General features: G+C 47.0%; 1 protein-coding gene across 3 annotated transcripts in view; it reads left to right on the top strand.

Moving 5' to 3' along the window:
* KIAA2012 overlaps positions 1-20,350 on the top strand; it is a 244,930-nt gene that overhangs the window by 42,253 nt on the left and 182,327 nt on the right. For all 3 annotated transcript variants that reach the window (XR_014214370.1, XM_082242346.1, XM_082242345.1), the window contains exons 12-13: positions 499-574; positions 2,032-2,193. Coding sequence is in view for 2 of the 3 variants with exons in the window: in XM_082242346.1 (XP_082098472.1) it covers positions 499-574; positions 2,032-2,193 (238 nt within the window). In the remaining variant the exon portion in view is untranslated. The remainder of the gene's footprint in view (positions 1-498; positions 575-2,031; positions 2,194-20,350) is intronic.

Genomic DNA, 20,350 nt, shown 5'->3' with positions numbered 1-20,350 from the left:
CCAGGTCATGTGGCCAGCATGACTAAGCCACTTCTGGCGAAACAAAGCAGTGCACGGAAACACCGTTTACCTTCTCACTGGAGTGGTGCCTATTTATCTACTTGCACTTTGACGTGCTTTCGAACTGCTAGGTTGGCAGGAGCAGGGACCGAGCAATAGGAGCTCACCCCGTTGCGGGGATTTGAACGCCGACCTTCTGATCGGAAGTCGTAGGCTCTGTGGTTTAACCCACAGCACCACCCGCGTCCCTTATTATATATAGAAGACCTTAATTTTATTTATTACAGTGGCATCAACTGGGCTGGCCCAGCAGGTTCTGGTCACCCTCCGTGCCCGGGCAGCGTCAAACGATGCTGCGTCGCTGCTCTTGGGCACAAGATGCTATGCTATGAAGCCTCCCACAAAGCAACAGTTACTAAAGAGGCGGAAGGTTGCTGTAAACCTCCGTGGTAAAACTTGAGAGATTGTATAACTAAATGTGGCTTCTCCTTTTCAAAGGAACCCCTGAAAGGGCAACGAGCAGGGGAGCTGCGAGGGAACCAGCACGGCACAGGAAATGAGCAAAGCACCAAGGGTAAATTTGCCAGGGTTTTACCTGTGTTGTAAGGGAAAAAACCTGCTCCTTTTCCCTTATGGGGTATCCAAGAGCCCATATGCAGTACTTAAGTGGGCTCCCTATTGGTAGGAGAAAATAACAGAGGCCAACCAGAAAATATAGAGAAGCAAAGCAGCTGGTAAGCCTGATCTTTATTCAAGGAACTGTTGCAACCCGGTCCCCACTCACCACACGCAGGAGGGAGAACCCTGAACAGTGGTGCGCAAGCCCTTATATAGACTCTTGAAATTGCCCACCCTGTAGCCCGAGACCACTACCCCTAAACATCATACATACATCATAGAAGGAGGCGGTCTACAGCAGAAATACTGTCTGCCAGGATACCTGATAATGGTCACTGATTGCTTTACCTGGGCAGCCTGGCCATTATTTTGTGATGATCTGAATCCAGGTCATGGGCTCACCCTATTCACACACAAATACACCCTTAAGACAGGATTTGCAAGCAAAAATCAATGGGGAGTCTTTCCCCATTTCTTCCCTCCTTGCTGAGAAATATATTGAGGCCAATTTGGGAGAGTCAAAATGGCCTTCCTGTAATATTTCAGACACATGGTTTTATATAGTTATGTGTGTGTTTGCCTTTATGAACATTTGTTTATATTTGAGATCTCAGAATTCTTATAACACCTGCTCAGGTTAATAATAATAATTATAATTATTATTATTATTATTATTATTATTATTATTATTATTATTATTATTATTTATACCCCGCCCATCTGGCTGAGTTTCCCCAGCCACTCTGGGCAGCTCCCAATCAAGTGTTCAAAACAATACAGCATTAAATATTAAAAACTTCCCTGAACAGGGCTGCCTTCAGATGTCTTTTAAAGATAGGATAGCTACTTATTTCCTTCACATCTGAAGGGAGGGCATTCCACAGGGCGGGTGTCACTACCGAGAAGGCCCTCTGTCTGATTCCCTGCAACCTCACTTCTCACAATGAGGGAACCGCCAGAAGGCCCTCGGTGCTGGATCTCAGTGTTTGGGCTGAACGATGGGGGTGGAGACACTCCTTCAGGTATACAGGACAGAGGCCGTTTAGGGCTTTAAAGATCAGCACCAACACTTTGAATTGTGCTCAGAAACGTACTGGGAGCCAATGCAGATCTCTCAGGACCAGTGTTATGTGGTCCCGGCGGCTGCTCCCAGTCACCAGTCTGGCTGCCGCATTCTGGATTAATTGCAATTTCCAGGTCACCTTCAAAGGTAGCCCCATGTAGAGCGCATTGCAGTAGTCCAAGCGGGAGATAACTAGAGCATGCACCACTCTCGTGAGACCGTCTGCGGGCAGATAGGGTCTCAGCCTGTGTACCAGGTGGAGCTGGTAGACAGCCGCCCTGGACACAGAATGCTTCCTCTGAATAGCAAAAAAGGGTGACTGACGCCATTTCCCTGTACTTCTGCATCAGGGGATGAGAGAGTTCTGGCTGAATCCAGAAAGAGGGACCAGAAAAGTCAAAATGGCCTCTGCGGGAACAAACATCTCGTGCAGTGTAAGGAGGAGAAGGGACTCTCCAGCTTGCCACCAACAGACAGCAGAAAGGAGAAGGATGTTGGCAACTTCTTACAAGGTACTCCAGTTTCTACACACTTTAAGAGATAAAATACCTGCACCAAAGATGGGGAGAGGCGTATGGTTGGGATGACATTATAATGAGGTAGAAATGGAGCCAAGTGAGAAAACTGTCAACAGTTTATCCATTTATGTGAATAGAGGAATAAATTTAACGGGATGTGTCAGGTTTAAAGAATTCCTTCTTCTCCCTTCTAGAAGTTACCTCAAGTGTCATCTGTTTTGTAAAAATTCATCACACACACACCCCATCTAGCTTTCTAGTGTGGTTTGTCTGTACATAAAGGACTAAACTGCTTAATGTGTTTTGCTTAACTTTATGCACTTCCAACGCATAAAGTTATTTTTTCTTTATGAAGACAGCTGTGACTTTCCATGAAAACTAGTCACAGGCAAATAATTTTTTGTCACTCAGTTGTCATGTTTGCGACTGGTGTGAAGGTATTTCTCAGTCAGAAAGATGTTCTCAGCCCAGCCATTTGATGTTTGATATTTTAATTAGCCCTGTTTCCGATGTAAACTCAATAAAAGCTGAGTGTGTTGATCCTTCTGTCCTTCTGTGTCTCAGCTGGGTGAACTGAAAATACTGAGGAAAGTTCAACTGAGAGTTTTCTCTTCTTTGCCCGCTAATCGGGCCTTTATGCATGTAGAAATTGAATTTATTTGATTTTTCCATCCTTATTTGAGGCATCTTGGTTGGAATTCTATATTTCTCACTATAGTGCAGAGGGTCTTTAATGAGCAAATTAATGCAGAGTCACAATGGCTTAGAAAAAAGTCTTTCTGTGTCTGCTCTTGCGATGATTCTTTCACATCAGCTTAATAGTGTTTCTACAGGTCTGTAGGGACTGGAACTACAATGCTTGAATAATTTCCTTATTCTCCTTCCTGTGGTATAATGTTGTTCTCGTTTGCTAATGACCTTTTCAGAGCAGTGTCCTCTAGCTCTCTCAGCGGCCTTGCATTTTACAAAACCAGGCTGAAAATTCAGGCTGGAGGAAACAAATGCAGAGTTAGTGAAATCAGTGGACCAGCTCTGCCTTACCCCTATTGCCACCTCTCTACTCAATAACAACAACAACAACAACAACAAATTTATTTATATGCGACCCGTCTGACTGGGTTGCCCCAGCCACTCAGAATATTAAACACACAATAAAACATCAAACATTAAAAAACCTCCCAGTACAGGGCTGCCTGTCTTCTAAAAGTCAGAGAGTTGTTTATTTCCTTGACATCTGGTGGGAGGGCGTTTCACAGGGCAGGCGCCACTACCAAGAAGGCCCTCTGCCTGGTTCCCTGTAACCTCACTTCTTGCAGGAAGGGAACCACCAGAAGGCCCTCGGTGCTGGATCTCAGTGTCCGGGCTGAACGATGGGGGTGGAGATGCTCCTTCAGGTATGCAGGGCCCAAAGCCTACTCTCTATAGGCTAGTCTGCAGGCAAACAGATCTTCCATTGATAGAGAATTTTTGTGCAAAAAGTGTTGACATAAGTGCATGTTTTGGACTGCTTTGCTCCTACCTGGTATATGCAACGTGTGCATAGCTGTCAACCGTCCCTTATTTGGCAGGAAGGTCCCTTATCCCAGCGCCGTGTCCCGCTGCTGTCCCTTATTGATGATGTCCCTTAAATTTTCTGGGTTTCAAAGGAAGCAGCTCCTCTCCCTCCCTCCCTGCCAGCCAGGGAGGAAGGAGGCTCCAACTGGGTTTCTTGGCTGCGTTGCTCACCCAATAAGGAGTCTAAGAATGACTGGGGGGTGGGGTGGAGCTTGCATGCCTTATGTCGATCAAATCGGCCACGTTGCCTGGGGACTCACCTTTGCTCAGTGCTTCCCAGCGGAGAGGTGATGGTGGTTTTCCTTGCTGCATCCCCTTTGCTGGGTTGCTGCGCTGTGGGAACCACCGCTTGAGGCTTCATTTGGCTGCTGGCTGGGCTTTCTGCTTTTGGTTCAGAGGGGCTCAAAAGTCGAACATACCTGTGCTCTGAAAATCCCTTATTTTGGCTGCTAATCCCTTATTTCCGAGGCTGCTGGTCCCTTATTTTCAAATCTGTAAGTTGACAGCTATGAACGTGTGCCAAGCAACAGCTCCTAGCAATGACTTCCCAGAACATGTACACATGGTGTACATGCCCTTTGCTGCGCATCCTGTGTTAAGAAGGCCCTTGATTCACACTGACCACCTAGGTAAAAATGCCGTTCCATCATTTTTGATTTGAGATCGTAAGAGTAGCTACCCAAGGATCCTTCCCAAATTAAGACAGAGCGTGTCTCCCCACCCTCTCTTCTTGCACAAAAAGAGATGCCAGCTAGCTTCAAGGAAGATGCTCAATTAAGGCCGTGAGCATGCGCCTCTGGGTAATTACTTTGATCACAATTTGCTTGCCGGAAGTTTAAAGAGCCTGGGCAAGAGGGAAATCAAACAACTGCAGCTCTTGATGGTTTCCACTTTGAGGGGATATTGAGGGTGGAATTATCAGGAAACTGCTTGGTGGAAGCGGTGCAAGGAACATGAGAGGGCACGCTGCTGTACAGAACCAGCTGAAAAAAATATATATCTCCATGCCAACAAGACCTAGATTGCAGAGTTGAGGGCCATTAAAAGTTTCCTGTCTTCGCAAGGCTGGATGCAATTCAGCTTTCTCGGTCGCTTATTATGATTTTAGCTAGGACAACAAAGGAAAAGCAAGCATATGATTTTGGTCTCTCTACATACCACCGGAGCCTTCGCAAAGAGCTGCATTTCAAAAAGCTCTTTGGGGAAAACCTATACCACTTAAACTGCACTGGCGCTTAATTCAGATAGCCTCTCGTGGCATTTCTGCTGTGGATTTGCAACTCAAGATGACCATGTTGTTGTTGTTTAGTCATTTAGTCGTGTCCGACTCTTCGTGACCCCATGGACCAGAGCACGCCAGGCCCTCCTGTCTTCCACTGCCTCCCGCAGTTTGGTCAGACTCATGGGAACCAAAGGTGAACAAACTACCGTAGAAGAAACATGGCGGGTCCCCTGCCAGAGATACTACCTCTTCTCTAACACCCCATCCAACCCTAGGTATAGAACAGGGAAATTAAGATTCAAGTTTCCAATGGCTGTAATAATAATAATAATAATAATAATAATAATAATAATAATAATAATATATTATTTATACCCCGCCCATCTGGCTGGGTTTCCCCAGCTACTCTGGGCAGCTCCCAACAGAATATTAAAAACACAATAAAACATCAAACATTAAAAGCTTCCCTAAACAGGGCTGCCTTCAGATGTCTTCTAAAAGTCAGATGGTTGTTTATTTCCTTTACATCTGAAGGGAGGGCATTCCACAGGGCGGTGCCACTACTGAGAAGGCCCTCTGCCTGGTTCCCTGTAACCTCACTTCTCGTAGTGAGGGAAGTGACAGAAGGCCCTCGGAGCTGGACCTCAGTGTCCAGGCTGAACGATGGGGGTAGAGACGCTCCTTCAGCTATACTGGGCCAAGTCAGAAATTAGTAGGAACATGACACTGCGCATTTTCGTAAGAGGCATTTTAGATTTGCCTAGAAGCCTCTCTGGACATCCCATAGAGGAACCTACAGTCTTCAAACAAAAACATCCTGAAGGTCCCAGGCCACAGAGAGGTTAGGCTGGCCTCAACCAGAGCCAGGGCCTTTTCGGCCGTGGCTCCAATCTGGTGGAACGCTCTGTCACAAGAGACTAGGGCCCTGCGGGACTTGACATCTTTCCGCAGGGCCTGCAAGACGGAGCTGTTCTGCCAGGCCTTTGGCCGGGGTTCAGTCTGAATCCCTCTCCCCTTTCATAAGAACTTGCATGAAAGTGGCCTCCCAATTTTTCTCACAGGCCCATATAAGTTCAGCACAAACAGTTGGGCCTGGTGAGCATTTAAGGTCCCCAACCCTAATCTGCGGGTTGCCATCCGATTGGATTTTATTCTGATCCTGATCTGATTTGAGGATGTATTTTAATTGATTGTCTGATTTTATGTTAATGTGTTATACTTTTGATGTTAGCTGCTCTGAGCCCGGCTTCGGCTGGGGAGGGCGGGATATTAATAATAATAATAATAATAATAATAATAATAATAATAATAATGTCAGAGCTGCCCAAGGTCCCAGCTCACAAAGGACCAACGCCAGTCCATTGTTATATACAAAAGTCTTCATTGAAGTTCATTTTCGTTTTACAGCGGCAGCGTGCAGCTCTTTGTCTGAAACTCTAGACCGCTGAAGCTCCGTCTGAGTCTCCTCCCCCCAGACACCAGTTTAAGACTCTAGCCTTGCTCCACCTCTTCCTCTGCTCTTTCCTCCTCTGGGTCCGCCTGTCAGCTGGGGTCTCACCCTTTCTAGACTCCTCTGACGCTGATTCCCCTGAGTCTTCCCCCTGCCTCCGGCGGGCTTTAGGACCTGGTTCCCGATCCGGGCTTTCTGCTGTCCCACAAGCCTGTACATTCGAACTTGGCGCGCGCGCCCAGCCGGCAACCTTCCGCCTGACCGTTTCACTGCTCCTGTCACTGCTTCCCCCTTTGGGGAGGCTAGCTGGACTTGACCTCCCCTCCGTTCCCCCACTCTCCGATAGAGGCGTGGTCAGTCTCGACTCATCTTCTCTCCCTGCTGGAGGAGACACTGGCCCTGACACCTGGGACTCTTCCCCCCCACTACGCTCTGGTGGGGAAGCTGGTCCTGATCTCCAGCTGCTGCTTTGGGAGTCCCCGCTGGCCCCCCTTGCCCTGACCATCGGCGCCTCCTTCTGGGAATCTTCTGATTCGCTGGAGAAGCTCATGGAATCTCTCGGGTCACTGCTATACCCCCCTACGCTGCCCTCCGATTCTTCCCCTTCGCTCTCCATTTCCTCTCTCCCCTGTGCCTCTGTTCCTGAGGCCCTGACAAATAATAATAATAATAATAATTTATTATTTATACCCCGCCCATCTGGCTGGGCTTCCCCAGCCACTCTGGGCGGCTTCCAAAAGAATATTAAAATACTATAATACATCAAACATTAAAAGCTTCCCGAAACAGGGCTGCCTTCAGATGTCTTCTAAAAGCCTGGTAGTTGTTGTTCTCTTTGACACCTGGTGGGAGGGTGTTCCACAGGGAAGGTGCCAGTACCGAGAAGGCCCTCTGCCTGGTTCCCTGTAACTTGGCTTCTCGCAGTGAGGGAACTGCCAGAAGGCCCTCGGCGCTGGACCTCAGTGTCCGGGTAGAACGAAGGGGGTGGAGACGCTCCTTCAGATATACTGGACCAAGGCCGTTTAGGGCTTTAAAGGTCAGCACCAACACTTTGAATTGTGCTCGGAAACATACTGGGAGCCAATGTAGGTCTTTCAAGACCGGTGTTATGTGGTCTCTGTGGCCGCTCCCAGTCACCAGTCTAGCTGCCGCGTTCTGGATTAGTTGTAGTTTCCAGGTCACCTTCAAAGGTAGCCCCACGTAGAGCGCATTGCAGTAATCCAAGCGGGAGAAAACTTATTATTATTATTAGTGTGATATATTCACATATACAAAAAAATTATGTGCATTCCTGCCAGTGTAGGCTTTCATTTCCCACTACTCCCGAGGAGTTCTTACTCACCCTTCACTGAAAGCTCCCAAGGCCGTTTGCAACAACAAGAGGTGTGCGATTTGAAGGGAAACAAAGCCCAGCAAACCTCAGCATGGTGTTGGTGGGAGAGAAGTCTGGCCAATACGGGCTCGATTCTGCTCTCCTTGCCGCCATTCCTTACGGCTGTGTGGTCTTCTTTGATACCGCTTTTGCACCTGTGCAAACCAGATGAAAGGAGTTGCCCAGAGAGCAAATCAATTCTCAGATCAGCCTCATACATCGGGAATCAAAGGCTAAGCAGGCCGAGAACGGAATGGCGTGGATGGATTTGCCCAGGCTATTTGCAGGGGGTATAAACTGCCAAGGGAAGATCCTCTTATGTATAGATTTTTGCTGCTTTCCCTGTGGTTAAGGCAATGCTGAAAACTATGTCAAGTTGATACAGGGAAACCAGAACTGGGAAACCCCTAGGAAGTCCCTTCACCCGGACGGCATGTGCGGCGAGGAAAAGGTGTAGATAATCCAGCCAATGGGAGGGTTTTCAAACCGGTATCTATAAACAGCAGGATCTGGAATTCATCTAGATGGAGAGTCACATGTTGAGGACAAGAATGGTTGCCCCAGCCACTCTGGGTTGTTTCGAACATAGATAAAAACATAATGAAACATTAAACATGAAAAAAAATTCCATATACTGGGCTGTGTTCGGATATCTTCTAAAGGTTGTATAATATAGTTACTTATCTCCTTGGCTTGGGGAGGGGGGGAGAGTCACATGACTCCATACCCTCCAACATTTCTCTGATGAAAATAGGGACGTCCTAAGGAAAAGCAGGGACGCGGGTGGCACTGCGGGTTAAACCACAGAGCCTAGGACTTGCCGATCAGAAGGTCAGTGGTTCGAATCCCCGCAATGGGGTGAGCTCCCATTGCTCGGTCCCTGCTCCTGCCAACCAAGCAGTTCAAAAGCACGTCAAAGTGCATGTACATAGATACATACCGCTCCAGCGGGAAGGTAAACGGTGTTTCCGTGGGCTGCTTTGGTTCGCCAGAAGTAGCTTAGTCATGCTAGCCACATGACCCGGAAGCTGTATGCCGGCTCCCACGGCCAGTAAAGCGAGATGAGCGCCGCAACCCCAGAGTCGGTCACGACTGGACCTAATGGTCAGGGGTCCCCTTACCTAAGGAAAAGCAGGGCATTCCCGGATCAAATCATGAAACTGGGACGGCTTCTGTAAATTTGGGACTGTCCCTGGAAAATAGGGACACTTGGAGGGTCTGTCAAAATTGTTATCAAGCTTAATTGTACAGTCAAACTTATTTTGCCTGTTCTTAAGTTAGGCTATAGGTAAAGGTAAATGGACCCCTGACCATTAGGTCCAGTCGTGACCGACTCTGGGGTTGTGGCGCTCATGTCGCTTTATTGGCCAAGGGAGCCGGCATACAGCTTCCGGATCATGTGGCCAGCATGACTAAGCCTCTTCTGGCGAACCAGAGCAGCACATGGAAACGCCGTTTACCTTCCCGCCGGAGCGGTACCTGTTTACTACTTGCACTTTGATGTGCTTTAGAACTGCTAGGTTGGCAGGAGCAGGGACTGAGCAATGGGAGCTCACCCCATCGCGGGGATTCGAACCGCCGACCTTCTGATCGGCAAGCCCTAGGCTCTGTTGTTTAACCCGCAGCGCCACCCATGTCCCAAGTTAGGCTATAGAGATATCTAATGTTTTGACCAAAACAGAAATGTCGTTCTACTTCTGCAAAATACTGAAGCACGTGGCAAAAGATTAGTAGGATTTTATAATATTATATAATATGAGGCAACACCTTAAAGTATATCGGCGTCGATTTCCAGCGTAATTGGACCGAGACCTCTCTATAATATGCGTCAGGCTATAGCGAAGCAGTGGCAGATTTCTCCTCCTGCGCGCTAAAGAAAACAGGGCTGTGGGGGGGAGCCAAGGGAGCTTCTTTCTCTTAATCTGTGATTCTCCGGCATTTGTTAGCTAAACCGCTTAACTCCCCCAGCTCTCCATTGCTCACACCAGGGAAGTTCATAAAGTACACCTTTCCGCACAGCATGGGTTTTATCTTCCAGTTGATTTCTGCTTCTGAACTCTCCGTACACACAGGCGCAGAAATCCTTGTGAGTAAGCCCGTAACAACTCGACAGTTTCAGTTCTGAAAACTCCCTCCAGAGTTGTATCCAAAGAGCTCATTTTATGTTAGCTCTTTTCCCCCCCTTTCCCTTTTCTTCTTCTTTAGGAAAAAGCTCAGCAAAAAGAAACAGCGAATCCCAAAGATCTTAAACCGGCTTTTCTAGTGCTATTGATGCAGAAGTTTAAAATTCATGCAAGCCCCATAGCTTGCTGTCTTTCTAATGTTGTGGACGACCTTCGCCTGCTCCATTTTGGCCCAAAGGCAACGTAGCTGAGATTGCGTAGACTTTTAACCAGGGCATTTTTTCAGCCAGAACTTGCCAGAACTCAGTTCCGGCATCTCTCACTGAGAGCCAGTGTGGTGTAGTGGTTAAGAGTGGTGGACTCGTAATCTGGGGAACCGGGTTCGCGTCTCCGCTCCTCCACATGCAGCTGCTGGGTGACCTTGGGCCAGTCACACTTCTCTGAAGTCTCTCAGCCCCACTGACCTCACAGAGTGTTTGTTGTGGGGGAAGAAGGGAAAGGAGAATGTTAGCCGCTTTGAGATACTTCGGGTAGTGATAAAGCGGGATATCAAATCCAAACTCTTCTCTTCTTCTTCTCAGGTGGGCGCCATTGCCATTACAAGAGAACAAGGTTCATGGCAACTCTTTTTCTAGGAAAATAGCTCTGCTTTTAGCTAGCCAGGCTGGACCAGAGGTATCTATAGGGAGCTATAGCTCCCCAGTGCTGGCTGCCAGCCACAAACTTCCCTGTAAACCACAGAGTAGCCTTCTTCCCAAATGGAGGTCTTCTTTCTTAAAAGGGACGCAGGTGGCACTGTGGTCTAAACCATTGAGCTGCTTGGGCTTGCCGATCAGAAGGTCAGTGGTTCGAATCCCTGCGACGGAGTGAGCTCCTGTTGCTTTGTCCCAGCGCCTGCCAACCTAGCAGTTCGAAAGCACACCAGTGCAAGTAGATAAATAGTTACCGCTGTGGCGGGAAGGTAAACGGCGTTTCTGTGTGCTCTGGTTTCCATCACAGTGTTCTGTTGCGCCAGAAGCGGTTTAGTCCTGCTGGCCACATGACCCAGAAAGCTGTCTGCAGACAAACGCCAGCTCCCTTGGCCAGAAAGCAAGATGCATGCTGCAACCCCAGAGTCGCCTTTGACTGGACTTAACCACCCAGGGGTCTTTTACCTTTACCTTTTTACCTTCTTTCTTAAAGCCACAGACAGGCTTCTGCCTTTTGACACACTATTTCCAAGACAGAGAATGTGTGAAAATCGACTTAGCTTTTCTGAAAAAGCTTTTCTGGAAAAAAAACACACCAACATGATAAATGAAACCTAACGCATCTCGGTTCAACTCTTCCTTAAAACAGTGACAATCTGCGTGTTGCGAGGTTGTACTTTGGGTGCAAATTGAGTTTCAGACCAATGTAATAAGTTGCCCCCACTCCCAGCCACAAAAAAAAACAGAACTGTAGCTAGCTATGATTTGGTACTTAGTGGGTGGGCAAAACAGGTCCCCCCCATGCTGAGAAGATGTGTGAGGAGAAGTGTGAAGGAAAGCCAAGGATCAGGATGTTATAAAGGGGCCAACTTCCTTGCTTTGATTTACGAGGGCCTCGTCTCCAACTTCCCTGGGGATAATCAGCAGCAGAGATGCATTTGTTTATGGCCAATACATGCATGCCACAGATGATGGAATATTATCCTTTACAGGATGTGGGATGAATGTGAGCGATACAATTACTTGCACTTTGGACACTGAGTAGACAGCAGCCTGAACTGCTCTCAGGACTTCAGTTTGATCTTATTTGTAGCCATTCATAGAAGGCTTTGGTGCTAGGGTGTGTGATGTCTCAAGGCTAATTCTTAAACTACAATCCCGCTCTGACTGTTCCTTTTTTCAGGCAGGATTCAGTCACATATTGGCAAATACCAGACAACCCAATTTTACACACACACCCGCCCCATTCTGATTTGCTTGCACAAAGCTTGCTTGTAGGTAGACCTGGTCTTCAGAAGCTTCTAAACTGCCGCTATATAGGAGGAAATCAGTCATATCCCATCAAATTCAGGTTGTGCAGTTATAGTCAATGTTCCTAGGGGGGGAGGAGTCTTACACAACAAACATGCTTCTCTGAAAGATCAGACTTTTTGCAATAAGGAAAGTGGCAGGGAAATGGACTGGATAGTGTGGGATGATACTTGATGTTGTCTACCCTGAAAACAAGTCAAAATGAATGTTCATTAAGTCGTCGTCGTAATCTAGCCTCCTTGCATACCAAATCAGGACAGATGCTCAATAAACAGATCATCTGGAAGCACCCCTCTTTAGCATGAGATGTATTCTCCTCCACACTTCTGCCAGGAATGTAGGAAACTGGGAGGGATGGCAGGACATGGTTACTTCCCAACACCAAAACTGGCACAAAGAGTACCTGCATCTCCCCATTTTCCTACATTGCCAGACCAGCATGGCATGAGAAACAGCCATGTAAAAGTATGGTGTTTGCAAACTGAACCCCCCTCAGTTTGTGTTTCAGTTGGGCAGCTTTGGAATAACTGTCTCAGACATTATCGCCTGAGCGGGATATAAGGTAAAGGTAAAGGGACCTCTGACCATTAGGTCCAGTCGTGACCGACTCTGGGGTTGCGGCACTCATCTCGCTTTATTGGCCAAGGGAGCCAGTGTACCGCTTCTGGTTCATGTGGCCAGCATGACTAAGCCACTTCTGGCGAACCAGAGCAGCGCACGGAAACGCCGTTTACCTTCCCGCCAGAGCGGTACCTACCATATTTATCTACTTGCACTTTGACGTGCTTTCAAACTGCTAGGTTGGCAGGAGCAGGGACCGAGCGATGAGAGCTCACCCCGTTGCAGGGATTCGAACCGCCAACCTTCTGATTGGCAAGTCCTAGGATCTGTGGTTTAACCCACAGCGCCACCTGTGTCCCTAGTGCCAGTTTTACGTATAAGCTAAACAAGCTATAGCTTAGGGTCCCACTCTCTTGGCCCCCCCCAAAAAAATTCACTATTAATATACTTCTTCTTAATTGTATTTCAGTTCAACAATTACTTTGATAGAATACATATTTTGTTAGCTCCATAAATTACCATATAGCATATATTCAACACAAAAAACAGGGACAATTTGTTGTTGACAAAGGACAGCTGGATATATAAAGGCCCCCATTGCCTTCAGTAGCTTAGGGCCTCATCAAACCTAAATCCGCCCCTAGCACAGTCCCACAACCTCATCTCCCATTCCCATTCTCACGTTTCTTCACCGCCACCCTTGCTCCTTTGCTTCTATCCAGGGCATTCCTGCAATAGCACTATTTCTTATCTGGGCAGACAGCAAAGCAATGATGGTACCCAGCTTTACCTCTCTTTCAAATCAGAACCAGTGAAGGCGGTGAAGGTCCTGTGTGAGTGTCTGGAGGCTGTTGGAGATTGGATGGCGGCTAACAGATTGAGGTTGAATCCTGACAAGATAGAAGTACTGTTTTGGGGGGACAGGAGGCAGGCAGGCGTGGAGGATTCCCTGGTCCTGAATGGGGTAACTGTGCCCCTGAAGGACCAGGTGCACAGCCTGGGAGTCACTTTGGACTCACAGCTGTCCATGGAGGCACAGGTCAAATCTGTGTCCAGGGCAGCTGTTTACCAGCTCCATCTGGTACCCTACCTGCCCATGTCTCGCCAGAGTGGTGCATGCTTTAGTTATCTCTCGCTTGGACTACTGCAATGCACTCTTTGTGAGGCTACTTTTGAAGGTGACTCAGAAACTACAACTAATCCAGAATGTGGCAGCTAGACTGGTGACTGGGAGCGGCCACCAAGACCACATAACACCAGTCTTGAAAGATCCACATTGGCTCCCAATACATTTCCGAGCACAATTCAAAGTGTTGGTGCTGATCTTTAAAGCCTGAAGGAGCGTCTCCACCCCCATCGTTCTGCCCGGACGCTGAGGTCCAGCGCCAAGGGCCTTCTGGCGGTTCCCTCACTGCAAGAAGCCAAGTTACAGGGAACCAGGCAGAGGGCCTTCTCAGTAGTGGCACCCGCCCTGTGGAACGCCCTCCCTCCAGATGTCAAAGAGAACAACAACTACCAGACTTTTAGAAGACACCTGAAGGGCAACCCTGTTCCGGGAAGCTTTTAATGTTTAACAGACCACTATATTATAATATTTTGTTGGAAGCCACCCAGAGTGGCTGGGGAAACCCAGCCAGATGGGTGGGATAAAAATAAATTATTATTATTATTATTATTATTATTATTATTATTATTATTTATTAAATCCTTCTTGGCCACGTACCCAACGGCAAGGTGGTCTTCAGGTTACAATGCCCAGTTGTGCAAACCTAGGAAGCTGCCACGTTCTGATTCAGGTCATTAGTTTAGTATTTGGTCTGCACCAAATAAGCTGTGGGTTAAACCACAGAGACTAAGACTTGCTGATCAGAAGGTCAGCGGTTTGAATCCCTGCGACGGGGTGAGCTCCCATTGCTCGGTCCCTGCTCCTGCCAACCTAGCAGTTCAAAAGTACGTCAAAGTGCAAGTAGTAAACAGGTACCACTCTGGCGGGAAGGTAAACGGCGTTTCCATGCGCTGCTCTGGTTCGCCAGAAGCGGCTTAGTCATGCTGGCCACATGACCCGGAAGCTGTACGCCGGCTCCCTTGGTCAGTAAAGCGAGATGAGCGCCGCAACCCCAGAGTCGGTTACGACTGGACCTAGTGGTCAGGGGTCCCTTTACCTTTACCTAACTCCAGAGCACCACTGTCTTTAAGGCCAATAATATAAATGACATGTATATGTCACTTAAAAGTATTTCCTCACCAACCCAGCCACCACCTGCCGATCCCTAAACAGTGTGTTGTTTTCCTTGGCACTCGCTTGTCTTTGGAAGAGCTGTTTGTTTTTACAAATAATAATGATGATCTCTTTGAAGACCACACGCACCTAGGAGGTATGAAAGGGAGAAGCTGCAATCTTGTGCACCAAGGGGTGGGGAACTAGACCTGCCCACCTGTCAACCTCCAGATGTCGCAATGGCATCAGGTGACCTGTTTTGATGAACAGTGGTACCTCAGGTTACATACGCTTCAGGTTACAGATTCCGCTCACCCAGAAATAGCGCTTCAGGTTAAGAACTTTGCTTCAGGATGAGAACAGAAATCATGCTCCGGCAGCGCAGCGGCAGCAGGAGGCCCCATTAACTAAAGTGGGGCTTCAGGTTAAGAACAGTTTCAGGTTAAGTACGGACCTCCGGAACGAATTAAGTACTTAACCTGAGGTACCACTGTACTGCTTTGTGCATGCTGGCCAAGTGGTTTGCTGGGTGCCTTTGCAGGTGCTACCAAGCAGTTGGCTGATGGTGCCTGCACGCCCCCTTTTGGCCCAGTCTGCCCCAGACCATATATCTATAACTTATTTAGGGTTTGTCCACCTTTGCCCTGCATTAAGCTCTCACCTGTGGTCCTGGAAGCTGAGAATGGCCACACACCAGGAAACACCATCAGCTGGTCAGCTAAACCAAGTGACGGTAGCCAATGGGTATCAAACCTTTACAGAAGCTCCAAGTGTCCCTGTTTCCCCGGGACAGACCCAGGTTTACAGAAGCCAGTTTCTGATTTGATCCCAGAATGTCTCGCTGTTCCTTCAGATGTCCTTATGTTCACTGGATAAAGGTTGGAGAATATGCCTTCAGTGAGTCAGGGACGTCTCCTGCATGCAAAGACGGGCTCTGGCAGACTGAGTGGACGAGACCAAGCGTTAGGAAGGCTGTTTCTTTTTTTTTTCTTTTTTTGTATATATAAATTTTTATTAGTTTTTTGTAACATACCATTTTCAACAGTAGTTAAACATCTTTTTACATCGTATTCAATTGTTTTGACTTCCATCAGTCCTGTCTGAAAATTTTCCAATCTAATCTCTTAGTATACATTTCTTATTTTCCCTGTTACATTTAAAACTCATAACCAATATCTCGCAGCGCAATTCTATACATGTCTACTCAGTTTCCCCCAAATAACTGGAATGGAAGAGCAGGGAAGCTCCAGCTTGGGGGCCTGATCCATTTCAGACAATGCTCACCAGCCATATAGGTAAAGGTAAAGGGACCCCTGACCATTAGGTCCAGTCATGACCGACTCTGGGGTTGCGGCGCTCATCTCGCTTTACTGGCCGAGGGAGCCGGCGTACAGCTTCCAGGTCATGTGGCCAGTATGACTAAGCCGCTTCTGGCGAACCAGAGCAGCACATGGAAACGCCGTTTACCTTCCCGCCAGAGTGGTACCTATTTATCTACTTGCACTTTGACGTACTTTCGAACTGCTAGATTGGCAGGAGCAGGGACCGAGCAATGGGAGCTCACCCCGTCGTGGGGATTCGAACTGCCGACCTTCTGTTCGGCAAGTCCTAAGCTCTGTGGTTTAACCCACAGCGCCACCCACATCCCTTCTCCGGGTATAGGGCGGTATATAAATTCAATAAATAATGATGGTGATGATGATGGGTTGTGATGTGCAGAACTCCCATATGTACTTTTGCATAGCTTTTTCTGCATGTGGTACTTGGTGGATGGGGGGAAAGAAGGGACCAGTAAGAAACAGATGGCCTGGAAATATCATTCTTGGTGTTTGCTTAAATCTAAAAGAAAAGCCAGCATAAATCAGAGTGGTGGTACTTGGCTCTTAGCACTGCTGTGGGATTTTCTTGCAAATTTTTGGAGCAAGTGCCCCCTCTATCGGCATCACAACATCCTCTGAAACCAGGTTTTCTAATCTGATTGAAGCTGGTCTGTAGGGGAAGTGTTTACCAAGAAACTACAGGAACAATATGGACTACAGCTAATGCCATGTGAATATATTTTTTTAAAAGTTGTGCGTCATTGTTTCTCAATTTGATCCTTTTGTATGTATTGTGGTATTTTATGCATTGTGACTGACAGTTATTTATATGGAAGGTAGTTTAGTAATCATTTATCGTAATTGTTAAGAGTAAATTTCTGTTTATTATTTGCTGGTGTTTTGAGAGTTAATTTTATTATGTACTCTAATGTAGTAATAGATAATTGAATATGACTTTATTTGATACAAGTCGTTCCGTTCTAAAGTTATGTTTCATTACGACTTTTTGTATTGCATCAGATTATTATATGGTGTGTGTTCTTCGTTGTATATTTTCTTGCTGCAGACTGCCTTGTGTATCGTAATATAGAAGGGCATTATGCAAATTAAGAGTGAAAGGAAATGTGGCTTTGGAAACCAGCAGTGGGAGCACATTGGAAGCAGAGCAAACCACAATGCAAACATGTTGTTGTTGTTGTTTAGTCGTTTAGTCGTGTCCGACTCTTTGTGACCCCATGGACCAGAGCACGCCAGGCACTCCTGGTTTAACCCAAAGCGCCTCCTGCGTCCCAGTGCAAGCCATAGAAAACTCAAATTGATGTTCGCTCCGGTTTAGTGCTAAAAAGCGGGTTTTCGCAGGGAAAGCAAAACAACAACACTGACACAAGCTTGGATCTGTTCCTGGAAATAGCGGGCAAATGGTAGATGTGGACAAACCCTGACTTCTAAGCAGACGTGTATAGGATCGTGCTGATCATCTCACAGTCTTTGTAAAGCCCATCTTTCTTCATTCCTTTGGGCTGTTGCTCTCACTATACGTGCCCGATTAGATATTAGTTTGGGCTGCAGTTACCTTTTGCAATAATCACTCTGTTTCTTTGCATGTTTGTGAGTCAAGAGTGTTGCAGGACCCCCCCCCCCAATTATTTAGTTTGTATAAACTCGACACACACACACAATGTTTCTGTTATAAATTCATAGAAAATCAACCGTACATCGGATCTACACCGGTCCACTTTTATTTTGCTCCATGAAGGAAGGACTATCAAAAAGGGATGGTTTGATACAGGATGGCCATAATCCCTTGAGTGTACCAACATGTACACAGAAGCCCTACCCAGTTGGCATGCCAACCGTGATGGTCCCAGACAGAACATCAAGGACACAAAGGACTTGCATATGGGAGTGGATTCAACACGACTGAAACAAAGGACAGTGATCAGCTCTTCTCTCTGGGGGCAGGAAACTGCCACCTCCCCTTTGTCCTCTGGAAATTACTCATGGGGAGGGGGAAAGGAGGGACCAGCCAGGTGACAAGATACTCAGGTTACCTCCACAAACCCCTCCCACAACCCCTCCTTTTTGTGATGTATCAATGATGTAGTCATGATGTAGTTGTGATGTAGTTCTAGGGCTGTAGCTTGGGGGATTAGTAGCTAATAAAAGTTGGGGTCTTCTTTTGTTCTGGGCTTCCATCTTGTTTCACCTGGTGGCAGGTGGGAGTCCTGTCGCAACAGTCTTCAGTAAAGACCAAGCCTACTGGTTGCTGTTTTGCTCTGGTATTCCTGGCTGGTGTCCCAGTGGTGTAGCGCGGGGGGTGCAGGGGGGGCCAGCCGCACCGGGCGCAACATCTGGGGGTTAGGGTTAGAGGGCGCAAATCCACGGGTTAGGGGGCACAAATTACTTGCCTTGCCCCGGGTGCTGACAACCCACGCTACACCACTGTGGTGTCCTTGTTTTCTGTCCAATAAAAGTGGACCGGTGCAGATCCGATGTACAGTTGATTTTCTATGAATTTATAACAGAAACATTGCGTATGTTGTGTGTGAATGTGTGTGCATGTGTCGAGTTTGTACAAACTATATGATTGGGGGTTGGATTTCCTGCAACAAGAGCTCGCTCATCTCATCGGCATTTGACTCTGGGGCCTTTGGTGCTCCAGAATGTACTTTAGAAACTACTGCAAGAAAGATCTATGCACAGTGTATGTTTTACTTACCTTCTGCATCAGAGCTTTCCAAACTGTGTGTCGTGACATGTTAGTGTGTCGGCTTCTGTGTGTAAGTGTCTTGTGTTAATACTCCCTGCCCTCCTCCCACAGGGCTGGAAAGGGGTTAGTTTAACCTCTGGTTTGCTAATAAAAATAATTTCCGTGTCTCGAAATGATGCGTGTCCAAAAAGTGTGTCACCAACATGAAAAGTTTGGAAAGCTCTGTTCTACATCATTTCAGTTACATTCTGCGTCATATAGATGTAGGAACAGGGTCAAATACCACCAGTATACAAAACAGTGAGGCATCTGAACTAAGTACTGATGGTGCGTGTTCAGTGGGATCAGTAAAATAAACTACAAAACAAAAACCCAAAGTTTGGAATCCCCTCCAAACGGTGCCAAACTTTTGCAGTATTTCTGTGTTTTGCAGTGAAGACCCCCACATTTTGCAGCACCCCACAAACTGAACAATTGATAGATCAAACGCAGGGATCCCACATTTTGGAGTTCGTAGTTAATGTTAAGTACTGTTATCAGAATGTTAAGGTCATATATATATATACAGTGGTGCCTCGCAAGACGAAAAGAATCCGTTCTGTGAGTCTCTTCGTCTAGCGGTTTTTTCGTCTTGCGAAGCAAGCCCTTTGACGGATTAGCGCTATTAGCAGCTTTTAGCGGCTTTTAGCGGCTTATCTGCTGATCGGATCAGCTGATAAGCGGCTTAGCGGTTTAGAAAAAGAGGGGGGAAGGGAAAAAACCAGCAGGAACTCGCAAGACATTTTCGTCTTGCGAAGCAAGCCCATAGGAAATTCGTTTTGCGAAGCACCTCCAAAATGGAAAACTCTTTCGTCTAGCGAGTTTTCCCTCTTGCGAGGCATTCGTCTTGCGGGGCACCACTATATATATATATATATATATATATATATATATATACACATACAGTATATATTAGAGGTTCATAAATGTACCAAGCAAACCCATACAAATATGTAGACCCCATGTCTGAAACCCACAGAAAACTCCTGAAACCATTTTCTCTCTCCCAAAATGACCTCAAATATTTCTCTGCAAGGTCAGAGGAAATTGGAAATCTGCCATTGGCTCTTTCACAAATCCTGTCTTAAGGACACACTTAAGATATGAATAGGGTGTAAGCCTGTGACCTGGATTCAGGAATTGAGTAACAAAAGAGTGGCCAGTATGCCCAGGTAATCCAATCGAGCAACCTAGCAGACAAGAGGGGGGGAAACGCACTCAGATTTCTGCTGTAGTCCGCCCCTCTTGTGATGTATGTATGATGTTTCTGGGGGTGGTCTTGGACTTCAGGGCGGGGAATTTAAAATGTCTATATTAGGGCTTGCACACTTTTGTCCTGGGTCTCTTTCCCACTACTGTGTGCGTGTGGGAGCACCCTGTTGCAACAGTTTTAATAAAGATCAGGCTTATAGCCGCTTTGCTTTTGTATATCTTGGTCTGGTCTCTGTTCATTTCCCGACAGGTTTGAACCTTAAAAGGTACGCTCTCTCCAAAGGTCCGGTCTTCCTTAAGAAACTGAACCCCTTGAAGGGGCCCCATTTTCATTCTTATTTCAGTACGAATCCTGTGTTTGATGTAGCGAT

Source organism: Podarcis vaucheri (assembly GCF_965113315.1).
Source record: "Podarcis vaucheri genome assembly, contig: SUPER_1_unloc_1, whole genome shotgun sequence".
In the NCBI taxonomy this organism is placed as follows: Eukaryota; Metazoa; Chordata; class Lepidosauria; order Squamata; family Lacertidae; genus Podarcis; species Podarcis vaucheri.
Note: the sequence above shows the minus strand (reverse complement) of the source record. Positions and strands in the feature narration are given on the sequence as shown.